The sequence below is a fragment of the Geotrypetes seraphini genome, chromosome 2, assembly GCF_902459505.1.
Source record: "Geotrypetes seraphini chromosome 2, aGeoSer1.1, whole genome shotgun sequence".
Classification (NCBI taxonomy): domain Eukaryota; kingdom Metazoa; phylum Chordata; class Amphibia; order Gymnophiona; family Dermophiidae; genus Geotrypetes; species Geotrypetes seraphini.
In genome coordinates this window covers 32366181-32381288 of record NC_047085.1, presented here as the reverse complement: position 1 = coordinate 32381288, position 15108 = coordinate 32366181, and the positions used below count along the sequence as shown (strand labels likewise).

The window sequence follows — 15108 nt, the reverse complement described above, 5'->3', positions numbered from 1 at the left end:
TGTATGGGCTGGCAGGAGCGTGCTTTCTGCGCTGCTGCCTGGGCCCGCCCTGCTTTCTGAATGGCTGCATCAGTTCTCGCGGGACTCGCGAGAACTGATTGCAGCCATTCAGAAAGCGGGGCGGGCAGCGAACGTGGCGCGAGCTAAAGAATTCCACCGCCGGGCCAGTGCCAACTGCGCTTCATTAGCATAAAGCCGAAGGAGGGAATGGAAGAGGCTGACGTCACGTGCCGGGCACCCAATCAGTGGCGAGCGCACCCTGCTGTATAGCAACATCCAACAGCAGGATGAAGGGGGAGGAGGAAGAAGGATGAAGGGGAGGAGGACTGAGGACTGGACCGCAGCAGGACAGCAGGGGGGGAGGGGCCGCACCCCGGGCAGCTGCATATGGCTGTGAAAGGATTAGTTAGGAGAAGGAGGGGTTCTGCTCCGTTCTGCAATCTTAGCGAGCCATTTTACCTATTGCTGATTAATATCCAGTTGTTAATGTGGTGATAGCAACGAGCAGGAGTGTATTCTATCATATGATTTTATTGATTTGTTTGCTTCCTTGTTAGGATTTCATTTGTTGGTCAAGGCAAGTTACATTCAGGCACACCACTGATTATTTTGTAATATGCTGAAGGGCTTTTATTTGTCATAGGCAGAATATCATATTTAATTTAAAAATTAATAAAGAAAACAGCATGGCTGCTTTTAAGTTTAAGAAATGCTCTGCATTATTACAACATATTTTAGGATTCTGTTTGGCTAAGTACCTATGAACATTAAAGGATATTATGAGCATGGGCTTCCATTAAACTGGGCTGTTTTACTGGAGAGGTGAGGGGGGACAGGCTAATTTTCAGGGCAGTGGGACATGGTACAGAGCCTGGCAGGGAAGGAGGAGGACAGGGTGCAGAGCCTGGCTGGGAGGAGAGCCTGGCAGGGAGTGAGGGAGGCTGGGTGCACAATTTGGTTCAGAATGTTTTTCTTCTTGTTTTCCTCCTCTAAATCTAGGGTGCGTCTTATGGTCAGGTGCGTCTTATGGAGCGGAAAAATACGGTAAGTTAAATAGCTGGTTAATGCTTCCATGCCCATTCTCTGCCCATATAAAAAAAAGTCCAACAAGTCTGCAGAGAAAGTCAGTCAACAAAAACAAAAAAGAGAACTGCAGCTATGATGTACAAAGCATAGGGAATTTATTGGAATAAATAAATTGCAGTAAGCCCCCCCCCAAAAAAAAAAGACAGGACCCGACATAGTCCGTGTTTTGAAAAACACTCCCTCCCTGGGGGTCCAGAATGTTCAAAAACACATGAACGAGAACCATGTGGTGTTAAACTAATAGGCATAAAATTCGATTGAACCAGGCAACTTGAGGCATCTGTGATGCAGCTACACAGTGTGCAAACTTTCGACGTTCTATGCCCATAACATGCTTTTCTCCCCTTCTAAAAAAATATTTTAAGAAACTAATTAATGTACACATAGGAGTATGTATACTAAAGGGCATTAAGCCCTAACGTGTGCTTAGTGTGTGTGAAAATTTTTACTGCAAAATGGGTTAAAAGTATTTTGTGGTAAGTATCTTCTTTGTGTACACAGGTCTGAGGCACCCGTAGGCGTTGAAACCTTAGGCACACTCCCATTTAGGCCAGTCTTCATCCCCATAACAAAATAGGAGATGCTACCTTTCCAAGGTAGAAAGACAAGAAAAACAGCAAAGGTGACCCTTGGTGCTCAATTTCTTTACTGCATCAATTAAGACTCGACACGTATGTGTTTCGGTCACTATGGCCTGCCTCAGGAGTAAACACTCCTACAAAGTCTTTGGCAGGGGTAGTTGTGAAGATATAACAGATGTCCCCTGGACGCAACACTCAAAAATTTAAGAATTTCTGCACATGCAGACCTTGCGCTGGAGCACTTCCAGGTCACGGATACTCACGGCTCCATCTCCTACTCAGTGCAGCCATCAGCTCCCCATCCAGTCTACAACTTCGGGCTGCTCCTTCACCAGTCTGCTTTTGGAGGAGTGTTTACTCTTGAGGCAGGCCATAGTGGCCGAGAAACACATATGTGTCGAGTCTTAGCTGATGCAATAGAGAAACTGAGCACCACAGGTCACCTTTGCTAGTTTTCTTATCATCTTTGTCTCCACCACCTTCACTGGGAGACTATTCCATGTAGATAACGCTCTTTCTGTAAAAAAAAAAAAAAAAAGTATTTCCTTCGATTACTGTCCAGCATATGTCCTCTTAACTTCATCCTAGTCCCCCTCCAGAAGAAGGCTACTAAAATGGTGTGTGGTCTTCATGATAAGGCGTATGGGGACAGACTTAAAGATCTCAATCAGTTGGGGGGTGGGGGTGGGGCTCGCTGGGGGATGGGGACTCGGTGGAATTTTGGGGTGGGTGGGTTGGGGGTCACTGTGTTAGGGGTTTGACTTGGAGGCAGGGGTATGGCTTGATTCTTGGGGCGAGTGGGGGCGAGAAGCCGGGGAAGCGGTGGCTGGGACGCTTCTCTGGTACTATACTGGTTCTTTCTTTTTGTGTGTCTGGGCTATTGAGAGGTTTACTCTGGAATACACTCTAACTTCTTGGAATGTTGGGGGGATTCACTCCCCTATTAAGCGTTCCAAAATATTGCAGCGTTTAAATCGATCTAAAACCTCTATTGCCTTTTTACAGGAGACCCGTTTATCCTCAGTGGAGCATGCCAAGCTCTGTACCTGGTGGGTGGGTTCCTATCTGGAGGCGCCTGCTGTGGGGGGAAAGGGAGGTGTTATTATTTTGTTCCGTAAGGGCCTTCGTTTACTCACCCAGAAGGTGTTCCGCGACCCTAGTGGGCGTTATATAGTTGCCTTAGTGTTACTTGAGAATCGGCCTCTTTTGCTCTGCAATGTTTACGCTCCTAATAATCCTTCGGCCAGGTTTTTTAAGGGGCTCCGCAATCATCTCTTACAGTTTGGAGATGTTCCGATGCTGATGGGTGGGGACTTTAATGAGGTACCGGACCCGATGCTGGATCGCTCTGCTTCGTCGGGTAGAGAGACCTCCAAGCTTTATACGGGTGGTCAACTTTTGGAACTTACCTAGGGGTTGCTTGACGTGTGGCGGGTGCTACACCCGTTGGAGAGGGATTACTCCCACTTGTCCAGGGCGCACGGGACGCTTTCACGAATTTATTTTATTCTCATTTCTCGCGTGCTGCTTCCCCGGGTAATGGGGGTTGAAATGGGCCCCATTGAAATATCTGACCACGCTTGGGTGGGATTTCGGTGGTCTTGGGGAGACTCTTTGAACAACAGAGGGTCCTGGCGGTTTCCCTGCTACCTGTATGGGGATACCTGTTTTCACGAGTTTTTGATACAGTGCTGGCGTGATTTTCAGGTTAACAATCAGCAGCATCGGGATGATCCCATTCTCTACTGGGAGACGGCTAAAGCTGTCTTACGGGGAGATGTCATTTCTTATGTGGCCAGGGGGCGCCCTCCTTCCAGCTTCGGGCGCAGCTTTTAGAGGTCCAGCAGGAACTGAATGAATTGTTGCATCTTCGGGCTTTGCGGACGAGGGAGTACTTTAAGTTTTCTTTATTTCATTTTGCGAATAAGAGTAGTCAATTGTTGGCCCGCCTGGCGCGTCCGAGGGGTGGACCTGAGAGCATAACGACTCTTCGGGGCTCCTCTGGGGTGCTGCATCATCGGTCGGAGGAGATTTGTGAATTGTTTCGGGAGTTCTTTGCTGAGGTGTATACAGATCCAGGCCCCGAGCTTTTGGATGGGCAAGTTTATCTTGACAGCCTCGATTTGCCTTGTTTATCTCAGCGGGATGCAGCCGTTTTGGATCTTCCTATCACCGCAGAGGAGGTGGAGGGGGCGATTGGGGTCAGTTCGTTGGGCAAGGCGCCGGGCCCGGATGGGTTTCGGAGTGAGTTCTACAAGATGTTGGTGACGGACGTAGCGCCAGTACTGACTGAGGTTTATAATCTGAGTGTTGCTAAGGGCTTTCTTCCTCGCTACGTAAATCTAGCGTCTATTGTAGTTCTCCCGAAGCCTGGTAAGGACCCTCTTTTGCCAGAATCGTATCGTCCTATCTCATTGTTGAATTATGAGGCGAAGCTTTTGGCTAAACTTTTGGCTAACCGCCTGGCACGTGTTTTGCCATCGGTGATCTCAGACTCTCAGGTGGGGTTTGTGCGGGATAGGCTGGTGGCGAAGAATATCCGGCGCATCTTGTTGGCGTTAGAACGGGTGGGACAGGACGGTAGCCCCGCCATGCTCATCAGTTTTGATGCAGAGAAGGCCTTCGATAAGGTGCGGTAGGGTTACCTTTTTGCGGTGCTGAGGACGTACGGTTTGGGCCCCTTCTTCTTTGGTGCAATCCAGGCACTGTATAGTGATCCAGAGGCGCGGATTTTATTTAATGGGACTTGCTCGGGTTTTTTCCTATTGGCCGGGGGACACGCCAGGGCTGTCCCTTGTCGCCGCTCCTCTTTGTGCTATCTTTAGATCCTCTACTTCGGGAGATTCAGGCAAATGCGGAGATTCGGGGATTGGTCCTGGGTGATTCACATTTTAAACTGGTGGCGTTTGCAGATGATCTCTTGGTCTTTTTAACGGACCCGCAGCATTCCTTGCCCGTATTGTTGGAAAGTCTTCGGGAATACGGAGATTTCTCTGGCTTCGCCTTGAATTTTGCGAAATCTGAGGCGCTGGCTTCCTCGGTTCATCTTCAGCGGTTGTGGGGGGATAGTTTCCCGTTGCGCTGGGCTGACACCTCTTTTAGATATCTGGGGATTAAGCTGACGATGGATGTGGCCCAACTGTATCGTCTTAACATAGATAAACTCCTGGCGGATACTAAACTGTTGCTAGCCAAATGGCAGGCATTGCCGCTGTCTCTGTTGGGGAGAATTCATTTATTTCGTATGGTTGTATTCCTGAGGTGGCTTTACGTTCTTCAGACTCTTCCCCTTTCTTTGTTGCAGAGGGATATTCGGTCCCTTACCTCCCTATTGATCCGGTTTTGTTGGGGTGGACGTAGACCTAAACTGAAATGGTCCCTGTTGGTGGGGCCTGCCCACGGGGGTGGTTTGGGGGTGCCTGACATCAGGGTTTATAACCAGGCCTGTTTGCTTCGACATCTTAGTGATTGGGTGTTGGGTACCTCTTTTTATACGGATCGCTCTCTGGAGCGGGATCATTTCTATCCTCTTCATCTCCTGTATCTCCTCCATGCCCCGTTGTCTAAATTGCTGAGACCCTGTAAGCGTAGTATTTTGTTTCGGTCCTTGTGGACGGTGTGGCACCAAATCCTTCGGTTGTGGAATCAGGACTCTCATTCTAGTGTATTTCTACCGTTGGCGGGGAATTTAGCTTTCCCTCCGGGGGTTGGACCTTCTGTGTTCGGTCGCTGGAGGGCGCGGGGGGTGAAACAGTTGCGGCATGTTCTGCGGGATGATGGGTCTCTCTTACCTTATGCTGAGTTGGCGGGGAGGGGGGTCCCTGAGATTGGCCTTCCATTTGCTTATTGTCAACTCAGTCACTATGTGGCTTCCCTTCAGGGGACTTCCCTGCAGGGGGATTTTGGGACCCAGCTCTGTACTTTTTTGGCTGCGGATCCTGATACTAGGGTCTCTATATCTGCTTTGCATGGCCGGATTCTGGCTCTTTGCCCGCCAAGGGTTTTCCCTAGTATTTTGGAGGCATGGCAGCGGGACTTGGGTAGGGACTTGGGGGACAATTTCTTGTTACAAACCCTGAATCGAACTGCGGGCTTGGTACATAGTGCTGAGCTACGTGAATGTCACTTTCGAACTGTCCTGCGGGCCTACGCTTCCCAGAGTCAGGCTTACCATATGGGTTGTATTGATACTCAGTTATGTATCCGCTGTTCGGTGGAGGTAAATTCTTACTTTCATGGTCTTTGGAGTTGTGAGGGGATTCAGACCTTCTGGACGGAGATGGCCTCCTTTTTACAGGGCTTGTTGCGGACCCCTGTGCCAGTATCCGTGCAGTCTATGCTGTTTGCCCATTTTTCATTCTTGCATATGTACAATTCTTATAAAAATTATTTCTTAGTAAATGTTTTATTTTAGGGAAGAAATGTATCTTGTGTTGCTGGCTGTCTTCTGAACCACCTTCATTCTGGTACTGGAGGAATCGCCTCCATGAACTTATGGGTTGGGAGGCCCTTTTGGCTCGTTCTTCTCGACGCCGGAGCAAAGACTTTGTTTACACTTGGACTCCATATTTGAACATTTTGACTCCTGAGAGTCGTAGCCGGGTCTTGAATAGACTCCACCTCTGAAACTGTGCTTATGGGTGTCTCTGCTGTTCCCTGCTTACGAGTTTTTCTGTATCTGTGGGGGGATGGGGAGGGGTGGGGGGGGGAGGGGCTTCTTTGTTGGGGGGGGGGTATGGTGGGTCCGGGGAGGACATAAGAGTCCAGTCCTCCGCGGGTGTTTGATGAAAATGCATACCATGGTTGTTATTGCTGTTGTATTTACTGTTGCTTAATAAAATAGATTTGAACATAAAGATCTCAATCTGTATAATTTGGAGGAAAGGCGGGAGAGGGGAGATATGATAAGAGACCTTTAAACACCTACGTAATGTAAATGCACATGAATCGAGTCTCTTTCATTTGAAAGGAAACTCTGCAATGAGAGAGCTGAGGGAGGAAGTTAAGAGGTGATAGGCTCCGGAGTAATCTACGGAAATACTTTTTACAGAAAAGGGTGGTAGATGCATGGAACAGTCTCCCAGAAGAGGTGGTGGAGAGAGAGACTGTGTCTGAATTCAAAAGGGCCTGGGATAGGCACGTGGGATTTCTCAGAGAGAGAAAGAGATAATAGTTACTGTGGATGGGCAGCTCTATGACCTCACAATGCAGGTGTAAGGAGCCTTAGCCTATAGGAAGAGGAGATGCAAATGCTAAGAGCCTTAGCCAATAGGGAGAGGAGGAGATAGTGGATGCAGATGAGAGACTGAATGGGCCATTTGGTCTTTATCTGCCGTCATGTTTCTAAGTTTCTCATTCCAGTGTTTTCCTCATTTGAAAAAGGCTCACCTCCTTTGCATTCATTGAGCGATCAGTTGGCAACTTTATAAGATCTGCGTGGCACAATGGACTGTTTCAACTGCTGGAATAATCATACTATTCAGCTAAGTGGATTTAAGTGTTTGGGTGGACCTAATTAGTTCTCCCCTGATGATTTTTGCTCCTCTGTTTTATATGGGAAAGACTACTGATAAAATAAAAATTCTAATTATAAAATAATTAATATAGTAGAAAGGGAGTTTTTAATTAAAGAACGGGCCAGGTTTTTCTGACCAATGGTTGCTCAAAACTTGTGAACAGTACACGAATGCTATTTGGCTTCGCAGTTCTGTTTCACTGAGCCCTTGAGGTCTTTTCCTCCGCCCGAGATACTTGCTACTCCCTAACCGTTCAATATATTTGTGATATTAGAGCTCACAGCCTTAGCGTTATTTATTTTTCTTTCTTTGGATTTCTTCCAGAGCATGGGTCTCTTAAGTCTGCCTCTATAGGCTTTATGACAAAGATCACTAACCAATTTTGTAGCAGCCCTTTGGACCGACTCCATCCCATTTACATCCTTGTTGAAGGTGTGGTCTCCAGAATTGCACGCAGCGTTCCAAATAATATTTAGTGGCATGACATGACAGCGCTTACGTACAACTGAATCTGGTACCTTGAATATGAACACTCGGGAGATGATGTATTGCGTCCCGTCTCTCTTTTTAACAGCGAGGAACCTGTTGAGACCCAGAGCAGATCATTAAGGAGGCGATAAACTACAGACTTGCTTACATACAACGAACGGGGTTTATTGCCTAAGGGGCCCTTTTACTAAAGGGTGTCAGAATCTGGGCTTGGCGTATCTTAATGCGGGACTTTTCCGTGTGCAAAGCCCGGATTCAATGTGGCAGTATTTAGGGCTTTTTTAAATTTTACCGTTCGCCGTTAGTGAACTGGACATGCATTAAAAAAATGAATGCCGGAGCACTCCCTATTTAGGAGGTGCTAAGGGGGGAATTCATCAAGGGACGATAACCAATTTAGCACACTCTAGTGGTTAATACTCACTAAATACTAAGACGCTCATAGAATATAATGGGTATCTTAGCATTTAGGACCTGATTCTTTTTTGGACGCTGACATCGGCGTCCGCCTAAACAGCGGCCGACAATCACATGTCAATCACACGTTGATGTCCAAAAGAGAATCGCATCTACAGTCCCGGTCAGACGCCCAAAATGTAGGCCAGAGCTGTTACCGCCACGGCCGGCGCTAAAAAACGCACTACAATTTTGCGAAAAGGGGTACGTTTGGTGCCTGGACTTGCTAGGCGCACTGATCTAGGTGCCTTAGGCATCATTTAGAGCAGGGGTAGGGAACTCCGGTCCTCGAGAGCCGTATTCCAGTCGGGTTTTCAGGATTTCCCCAATGAATATGCATTGAAAGCAGTGCATGCACATAGATCTCATGCATACCCTGAAAACCCGACTGGATTGCGGCCCTCGAGGACCGACATTGGACACCCCTGGGCTAAAGGCAACATTAATGCATGACCTGCAATGAAAAAAATATTGGGTATGCCCCTTCCTGATGCAGTGTTAGACTTGGGCTTGTCACACTTTAACGCAGGGGTGTCCAATGTCGGTCCTCGAGGGCCGCAATCCAGTCGGGATTTCAGGATTTCCCCAATGAATATGTATGAGATCTATTAGCATACAATGAAAGCAGTGCATGCAAATAGACCTCATGTATATTCATTGGGGAAATCCTGAAAACCCGACTGGATTGTGGCCCTCGAGGACCGACATTGGACACCCCTGCTTTAACGTCTTGTGTTAATCCACGTTAAGCCCAAAACTTAAAGCACTTTAGTAAAGCAGCTTCTATGTGTGTATCGCCCTTGCAAAACTGGAAGTACCGGTAAATGCTGATTTTTCAAGCCCGTCCAAACTATTCCCACGACACAGCCCCTTCAAAACTGAACATGTTGTGCACATGCATATGTAACAAGCAGCTTTTCTAAAAATCCTCTCTCGGATACAGTGGTCCCGATAGACCGCGGGAGGCAACCCGGCCTACCACCCACGGTCAGAGGTGATCCTCGATAATCAATGCTGGGGCTGTATATGGCCACCAGCATTGAATTTGTCTTCCAGCATAGACTTAGTCAGTCAAGCTGATAGTCAGCAGCTGGCTGGCTAAGGCCTAGCATCCAAAAAATAGACCTGCCTTTTACACAGGTCTATCTGGCCACATGCCTTAGCCGGTGAAACGCTAAATATCGGCAGATAGCTGGCTATGTGCTATTTGACCAGACAAGGGCCGATTCTGGCCAGCTAAATAGCTTTGAATATCAGCCAGAGTGAGCCTTTTGCACATGTAAACCCACTATTTGCATGTGCAAATTAAGTGAAGGCCTTCTAAAATGACCTTCTATATCATGTTTGATTGACTCAACACTAAGAACTATTTTTCTAGATTTCACATTTCAATTTTGTTATATTGCAAATAGAGAATGACACGGTGACAAAATTCATCACCGTTCCCGTCCCTGCGGATAACTGCGGAAACAATCCTGTGTCATTCTTTAGTGTCTATCTCAACCTCCGTCCTTCCACACCAGCATTCTTCAATGCAAGGCTTGAGGGTCAGTGGCCGTGGCCATTCATACTCCAGTGGTTCAGGACATTTTTATGTGGATTTTTTTATTTGCTCTAATGAAGCCTTCATCTTGGACATCGACTCACCACAAATTTTTTGCTTTTGGTTATCAATAGAATCTACATCTTATTCATAAAGATTTGGTGTCGGTGTTATTAGATAATGGTTAGAGGTAGTTTAGAAATGGTAGAGGTTTTAGGTATCCTATAGATCAGTGGTTCCCAACCTTGTCCTGGAGGACCACCAGCCAGTCGGGGTTTTCCAGGATAACCCTAATGAATATGCATGAGAGAGATTTGCATATAATGAAGGTGACAGGCATGCAAATCTGCTCCATGTATATTCATTAGGGCTGTCCTGAAAACCTGATTTGCTGGTGGTCTTTCAAGACAGGGCCGGGAACCACTGCTAAAGGTAAGGAATTTTATAATATTAAAAACATACCAAAGTTTAAGAAGAACTAGTGACCAAACAGAATATGTATCATGCATACATACTGTCATTTGAGATCGTAAAATAAATATGAAGTAGAGAATGACACGGTGGCAAAATTCATCACCGTCCCCGTCCCCGCGGACAACCGCAAGAAACCATCTTCATGTCATTCTTTAAAGAGAGAGGGAAGAATCAGAGTATGAATGGCCACAACCACTGACCCGCAAGCTTTGCTTTGAAGAATGCTGGTGTAGAAGGACTGAGGTTGAAGCAGACACTACAGAATGACAGTCTCTGGTATCCAGAGCATATATTGTGATGTCATAATGTCTCATTTCACCAGTGCCAAAGAACCAATCACATCAGTGATATCACAATGGCTTCATTATCCTTGGCTCACATAAGAATCAGAGTATGAATGGACACAGCCAATGACTCGCAAGCTTTGCTTTGAAGAATGCTGGTGTAGAAGGACTGAGGTTGAATTAGAAACTAGAAAATGACATGGGATTATTTCCCGCGGTTATCCGCGGAGACGGGAACGGTGATGAATTTTGTCACCTTGTCATTCTCTATTGCAAATTTAAAATTTATCATGAACGTACGATGTCATATCAGGCTGCTCTTTTGGATAAAGATTTTAGGCAACTATTCTTGGTCTCTTTGTCATACTTCGAGTTCAGAAGACATTTGAAGACATTTATTTTCTAGATTTTGGGGGTAATTAATTTCCTTCACTGTTCTGTTTGTGATATAAGTAGAGAATGACACAGTGACAAAATTCATCACCGTTCCCGTCCCCACGGATAACTGCGGTAAACAATATTCATGTCATTCTTTAAGGAGAGAGGGAAGAATCAGAGTATGAATGGCCACAACCACTGACCCTAAGCTTTGCTTTGAAGAATGTTGGTGTAGAAGGACCGAGGTTGAAACAGACACTACAGAATGACAGTCTCTGGTATCCAGAGCAGATATTGTGATGTCATAATGCCTCATTCCACCAGTGCCTAAGAACCAATCACATCAGTGATGTCACAATGGCTTCATTATCCTTGGCTCACTTAAGAATGAGAGTGTGAATGGCCACAACCACTGACCCGCAAGCTTTGCTTTGAAGAATGCTGATGTAGAAGGACCGAGGTTGAAATAGACACTAGAAAATGACATCGGATTATTTTCCGCAGTTATCCGCGGGGACGGGAAAGGCGATTAATTTTGTCACCGTGTCATTCTCTAATATGAAGCCCCTCACAATACTTGAATATATGGTTGGAGGACATGTGAACATACATTTTTTTCTCAGCGGTGTTGATGTAAATTGTAGCAGTTGATACATCTTGGGGTGCTCCTTAATCAACCTAAAAGAACGTCTATAAGATATAAAAGCAAAACCTCAGTCATCAACTCTGAATTTAAAAAAGTGAACAGAATTTCTTAATAATAATAATAACTTTATTCTTTTATACCGCCATAACCAAAAGTTCTAGGCGGTTTACACTAAAAAGAGCTGGACAATCAGCGAAATACAGTAAAAAATACAAATATTTGTAAAATAGAATTTCAATAATAAAATTCACTAAGGGGTCCTTTTATCAAGCTGCGGTAGGGGTTTAACGCGCGTAATACCATGCGTTAAACCTCCTGCCGCGGTAGCCACTAACGCCTGCATGGAGCAGGCGTTAGTTTTTTAGCTGGCCGCGGGGGGTTAGCACATGATGTAATGTCCGACGCGCTAACCCCGCTAGCGCAGTTTGATAAAAGGACCCCTAAGTAATAAACTTATCGAACAAAGTAGTCTTAATTAATTTTCAAAAACTGCAATAGGATAACATAGCTTGCTGAATACATTTACCTAACCAAGATTGTTGCCTACCAGCTTGAAATGCTATCTAAGAAGATCTTATATCTACACCTATTAATATTTAGATAAGCAAATAAGTAGAAGTTTCTAGTTTCTCTTGATGGTCTATGCAACACAAAATGAGGAAAAAGGTAAGCTGGAGACAATCCCGATATCAGCTTAAAGCAGATACAGGAAAATTTGAATACTACTCTTGCCTCTAAAGGCAGCCAATGAAGTAAACGATAATATGGTCGTTCTTTTTTAAACCAGAAATCAATTAAACAGCTGTATTCTGAATTATCCTTAATTTCCTTAGAATTTTTTGGGGTGCTCCTAAATAAATGATGTTACAATAGTCTAAAATAGATAAAACTAATACTACAGCACATTTCTTGACCATCCTTCTTCCTATACTGTCTACTTTTACTAATGATGCGCCACGCCAGGGTGTAGATAAAACTTGTGAAGTGTTTAGTTACTGTACAGCTGAGCTCTAACTCAACCAAACAGGAAGGAAGCCTTGTAGAATTGATGGCATTCTATTTTTAATTATCTCCATTCTCTCTCTTTTTTTTTTTTTTTGTAGATTCAATGATGGGGGCAGAAGAAGGTGAACCCACCCGCTAACACTCCTTTTCCCTAGGTGGAGGCACCAAGTGCTATCTGAGTGAAAGACCCACAGAGACTGCCTTCAGGGGACTCGAGAGCCAAGTCAGGCCCTGGACCCAGAGTCGCCCTGAAGGGGGCGTTACATCTATATTAAAGAATTGCACCCATAATGGGTAACTAATTGGCCTTACAACTCTGTAAATATCTCTTAGCAGTTTTACTGAAAGTTAATTGGCTTCTGGTAGTTCCTTGACAGTAAGTTAGTTGATATGAAACATCTCCCTCAGAGCCACAGTTCTCAAAAGCTCAGTCTCGCTGTGCTCTTTATAGCTTCCTGTCTGCAGGATGCTGACTATTCGGTGCATCGCAATCACGGGCGACCACACACCCACAAATGCATCAGCTGAGGTGTTTTTTTTTAAAGATTTCCAATAAACATAGATTGCCCTTTCAGGGCAAGACCTGGTACTAAATGATTTTAAATAGCAAGAATAAAAGTTAACATTCGTCAAAAAAACCTCACAAAAAAACAAACCCTATTCACTGCGACAGTGTTAACCAAAAGCAAGCAGGGGCTATCCCTGCAATACTCGTATTACATTCCTGACATTTGAAACCTAGATCCCTGTGCCCTCCATTGATCAATTCGAATACAATGCTAGTATTGTTTCTGCTTTCCAGTTCATTTTCCTGGAAACGTGCAGAAATTAATTGAATTTTGAAAAAAACAAACAGCCTATTATTCTCAGTGTATTGATTTGCAAACATTTTCATGAATGGATGACAAAATATATTACAAGCAATTAAACTGCTTAAAACCAACTTGTTTGATGCAATCAGGAGATGCATCTTAAAAACATAGTTAAGAATAGCCTTACTGGGTCAGACCAATGGTCCAACAAGCCCAGTAGCCTGTTCTCACGGTGGTCAATCCAAGACACTGGTACCTGGCCAAAACCCAAGGAGTAGCAACATTCCAGAATCCCAAAGAGTAACAAAATATTCTAGAACCCCCAAAGAGTATCAAGATTCCATGCAGAATCTCAAAGAATAGCAAGATTCTGGAACCCCAATGAGAGCAACATTCCAGAGCTGAGATTGTGATGTCATAATGCCTCATTCCACAGTGCATCAGAGCCAAACTCATCAGTGATGTAACAATGGCTTGATTGTCCTATTCTTGATACATGTAAGAGCATAAGAACAGCCTTACTGGGTCAGACCAATGGTCCATCAAGCCCAGTAGCCCGTTCTCACGGTGGCCAATCCAGGTCCCTAATACCTGGCCAAAACCCAAAGAGTAGCAACATTCCAGAATCCCAAAGAGTAACAAAATATTCTAGAACCCCAAAGAGTATCAAGATTCCATGCAGAATCTCAAAGAATAGCAAGATTCCGGAACCCCAAATAATAGCAATATTCCATGCTACCGATCCAGGGCAAGCTGAGGCTTCCCCTGTGCCTTAATAACAGACTATGGACTTTTCCCGCAGCAATTTGTCCAAACCTTTCTTAAAACCAGCTGCTCTATCCGCTTTTACCACAACCTCTGGCAACGCGTTCCAGAGCTTAACTATTCTCTGGGTGAAAAAATATTTCCTCCTATTGGTTTTCAAAGTATTTCCCTATTAGCCAAACAGCCCAGGAAAATTCTATTTGCATACATGATACTTATGAGCTGAAATACTGTTCTCTTCAGTCCAGGGCGTTCTCTCCTATGGAATGCTCCTTGATAAATTGCCAACAGTCCAGTTATCCTGAAGACGAGCTAAGCCCGATGACGTTGTGTTTCATGGCTTTCCACCTGTAAACCTTGCAAACCATTTTCCACTCTGCGGATCAATGCAACAAAGTTCCTTCGCTTTTGCAGAGAGAGAGGTTCATTCTTTGTGCAATTTCCTCCAGCTCTGAGGTCTTGAGAAACGCACTTTGCTTCTAAACTGTCCTGTTTGTTTTCAAAAACAGCCCCAGCAGTCAAAGGAATGGAGACACGATGAGGTCACATTTCCTCTTGCAGCCAACTCTCTGATCAGACTTGCAGCCACTTAGAAGCAAGAAAATTTGATAGCCATACAGAGCTTTCTTCCTATGAATGTCAATTTAACTGTTTGAAGAAATGAAAACTTGGCTTTAGACTGAGATACCTTTATATACATGAGCTGTTATGAATAAATGTTGATTAGAATGAGCCTGGTCTCAGCCAATCAGTTTACTCAAGTATCTTCAGCTAATCAGAAACTAGCTCATTTTCAATTTAAAAAAAACACAATTTTTTAATTGGTGAGAATATAAAAGTTCTCTTACATGAAACATGACATAAAGTATATTAAATGCACATGATACTGCACCTTCAAAAAACTATAAACAGGATGGAGTCAGTCCATAGGAAGGCTACCAAAATGGTCTACGTCATAAGGCGTATGGGCATACTGACATCACCAATGGAGCCCTGATGTGGAGATGCTTCTCAGCATTAACATCCTCTATAATAAAACCCTAAGCGCGCATGCGCACTTAGGGTTTTGTGAT

At 44.8% G+C, this 15108-nt stretch overlaps 1 protein-coding gene across 7 annotated transcripts in view; it reads right to left on the bottom strand.

Moving 5' to 3' along the window:
• The window catches only part of TMEM71 (transmembrane protein 71), a 63668-nt gene extending 49110 nt beyond the window's left edge, over nucleotides 1-14558 (bottom strand). Inside the window, exons 1-3 of one of the 7 annotated variants that reach the window (XM_033935313.1) lie at nucleotides 14244-14558; nucleotides 11418-11497; nucleotides 7687-7765 (exon numbers count right to left, since the gene is read on the bottom strand). In XM_033935313.1, the coding sequence (XP_033791204.1) occupies nucleotides 7687-7765; nucleotides 11418-11463 (125 nt within the window). In that variant the 5' untranslated portion in view covers nucleotides 11464-11497; nucleotides 14244-14558. Of the gene's footprint in view, nucleotides 1-7560; nucleotides 7766-11417; nucleotides 11498-14243 lie in introns of those variants that run through there. The other 6 variants (XM_033935315.1, XM_033935314.1, XM_033935319.1 and 3 more) reach the window with 6 other exon arrangements.
• Between the last annotated feature and the right edge of the window lie 550 nt (nucleotides 14559-15108).